We start from the raw sequence: 2,321 nt of genomic DNA, 5'->3' as shown, positions 1-2,321 counted from the left end.
GCGGGCGATGACCTCAGCGCCCGGGAGGCGGGGGCGGCGGCGAGCTGCGGAGAGTCTGTGGGCGGGGCTACACAGGACCACGCCCCCATCCGTTGATTCCAGCCAATGGATGCCGCGGCCGGCTCCCCCACCTCCGCGAAGACTATGAAAGGCGCAGCCCGGGGAAAGTCCTGGCAGAGCCCGAGCCCCGGCCCGGCGAACGAACCCAGGGAGCCGGAGCACCTCACGGGAGACCTCTTCCTGCTCCCCCGAGCCACGCACGACATGAGCCACGGAAAGAGAACGGACATGCTCCCGGAGATCGCTGCTGCCGTGGGCTTCCTCTCCAGCCTCCTGAGGACCCGGGGCTGCGTGAGCGAGCAGAGACTTAAGGTTTTCAGCGGGGCGCTCCAGGAGGCACTAACAGGTGAGTCCGCGCCGAGGGGCTGACGCCACTGGGGCTCGGTCCCTTTCTTGCCTGGAGCGCCTTTTCCCCTCCCGGGGCACGGTTCATCACGCGAGCGGCCCTGGGACTCAGTTGTCCCCTTCCCACCCCCAGGGTGGCCGGCATTCTCCCATCCCTTCCCAGACCCTGTGTTTGGGTCTTGGTCCATGAAAGTTCTGACGGAGCGCGCCCCTCCACGCTCCCTGACCCTGTGCTCTGGTCTTGATCCGTGGTGGTTTGGATGGAGCGCTTCCCTCCAAGCTCCCGAGGGCGGCGACGCTTGTCCGGGAGTGCAATTCCGAGTCCCTCGGCTTATGCCCCAGAAGAGAGGGCACCTGCGGGTCTGAGTACGAACTCGCCCCCCTTCCTAAACCCCTGAGACCTCGAGACTCCCGAGGGAGGCTGCGGGCACTTAAGTTGGCCGACTGAGTCCTTGTGCGCAATTGAGCCTTCTCAACAACTTGGAGGCCCAGCGGCAGTTCTTCTGCTCTCCCTGCCTCCCTCTGTGGTTCCTGCCGGTTGTTTGCTCGCTTGGAAGTTAGAATCTGGGCCCCCTTTGTATTGAATTCTCTTTGGACCCTCTTAGCCATCTGCTACCTATTGTGATATGGAAGAGAGGCGCTAGTAACCTTGCTCCGGGGCCTGTGTGTTGGGGAGGAGGGGTGTGAGACTAGGAGGTTGGAAGGGAGGTAAGCGGCCAGAAGGCTGGGGAGAGACCTACCTCCCAGCTGTTTTCCGGCCCGTGCATGTCCTCACAGCGCCTGCCTTCTTGAGGGCTATTTTATCAAAACAGCCCGTTTTTAACCCTTTTTAGCCCATGCTAAGGATCAGAGAGCCCCCTGGGCACAGGGTGAGAACCCCGGCTACTTGCTGTGGTGCTCACAGCATTGATGGCTTTGAAACTTCAGCTCATAGGTCTCCAGAGGCCCTGCCTGGACGTGCCAGCCCCAGTCGCACCCTTCCCTCTTTAAACTGAGGGTGTGCCAAATCTCTGAACCCCCTTCTAGAATACCCTTGTCCTGGGAGGGGCTGAGGAATCTCTCCAGCCCTCATAATTTTTTCTCTAAGCGGCAAGAGAGTTTTGAGAGGGTCCTGGAGCACAGGAGAAATTGCTCCCTTACTTAAAATCGCTGAAACTCTTCTTCCCCTCCTGGTCCTTTACCCTCATCTTGTAATGACCATGGTTTGGCTTCTCTAACCAGGCAGCTTCCCTTGTCATGTCTCCACAGAGCACTACAAACATCACTGGTTTCCAGAAAAGCCGTCCAAGGGCTCTGGCTACCGTTGCATCCGCATCAACCACAAGATGGACCCCATCATCAGCAAGGTGGCCAGCCAGATCGGACTCAGCCAGCCCCAGCTGCACCGGCTGCTGCCCAGCGAGCTGACCCTGTGGGTGGACCCCTATGAGGTGTCCTACCGCATCGGGGAAGACGGCTCCATCTGTGTTCTGTATGAGGAGGCACCAGTGGCGACCTCCTACGGGCTTCTCACCTGCAAGAACCAAATAATGCTGGGCAGAAGTAGCCCCTCGAAGAACTATGTGATGGCGGTCTCCAGCTAGATCCCGCTGTCCCCGCCCCGGTACTCATTCTGCCGTGACAACAGGCCACCACATACCTCAATCTGGGGAACTATTTTTAAATGAAGAGTTATTTATATATTATATATATATTATTTTTTTTTAAGAAAAGAGGAGGAAAAAAAAAACCAAAAGATTTTTTTAAGAAAAAAATCCTTAAAGGGAGCTGCTTGGAAGTGGCTTCACCAGGTGCCTTTGGAGAGAACTTCTGTGCACTTGAGTCTGTGGGCCAGTGTCTGCCTATGGGAGGGGAGTGGCTGGGGCTAGACCTAGCTGAGGTGAGGGGAAGCTTGGCTAGCAGCCCCGGAGGTGGTC

The 2,321-nt window shown here is 57.9% G+C and overlaps 1 protein-coding gene across 1 annotated transcript; it reads left to right on the top strand.

The window, feature by feature from the left end:
* Positions 1-264: 264 nt before the first annotated feature.
* Positions 265-1,988, top strand: BTG2 (BTG anti-proliferation factor 2; the record flags this gene model as incomplete). Its single annotated transcript, XM_080699169.1, has 2 exons — positions 265-406; positions 1,654-1,988. The coding sequence occupies 2 exons, from the start codon at positions 265-267 to the stop codon at positions 1,986-1,988; spliced, it is 477 nt and encodes a 158-aa protein (XP_080555295.1).
* Between the last annotated feature and the right edge of the window lie 333 nt (positions 1,989-2,321).

This window comes from Muscardinus avellanarius (assembly GCF_963383645.1).
Source record: "Muscardinus avellanarius genome assembly, chromosome: 7".
NCBI classification, from domain to species: Eukaryota; Metazoa; Chordata; class Mammalia; order Rodentia; family Gliridae; genus Muscardinus; species Muscardinus avellanarius.
This window is presented reverse-complemented; position numbering and strand designations above follow the sequence as displayed.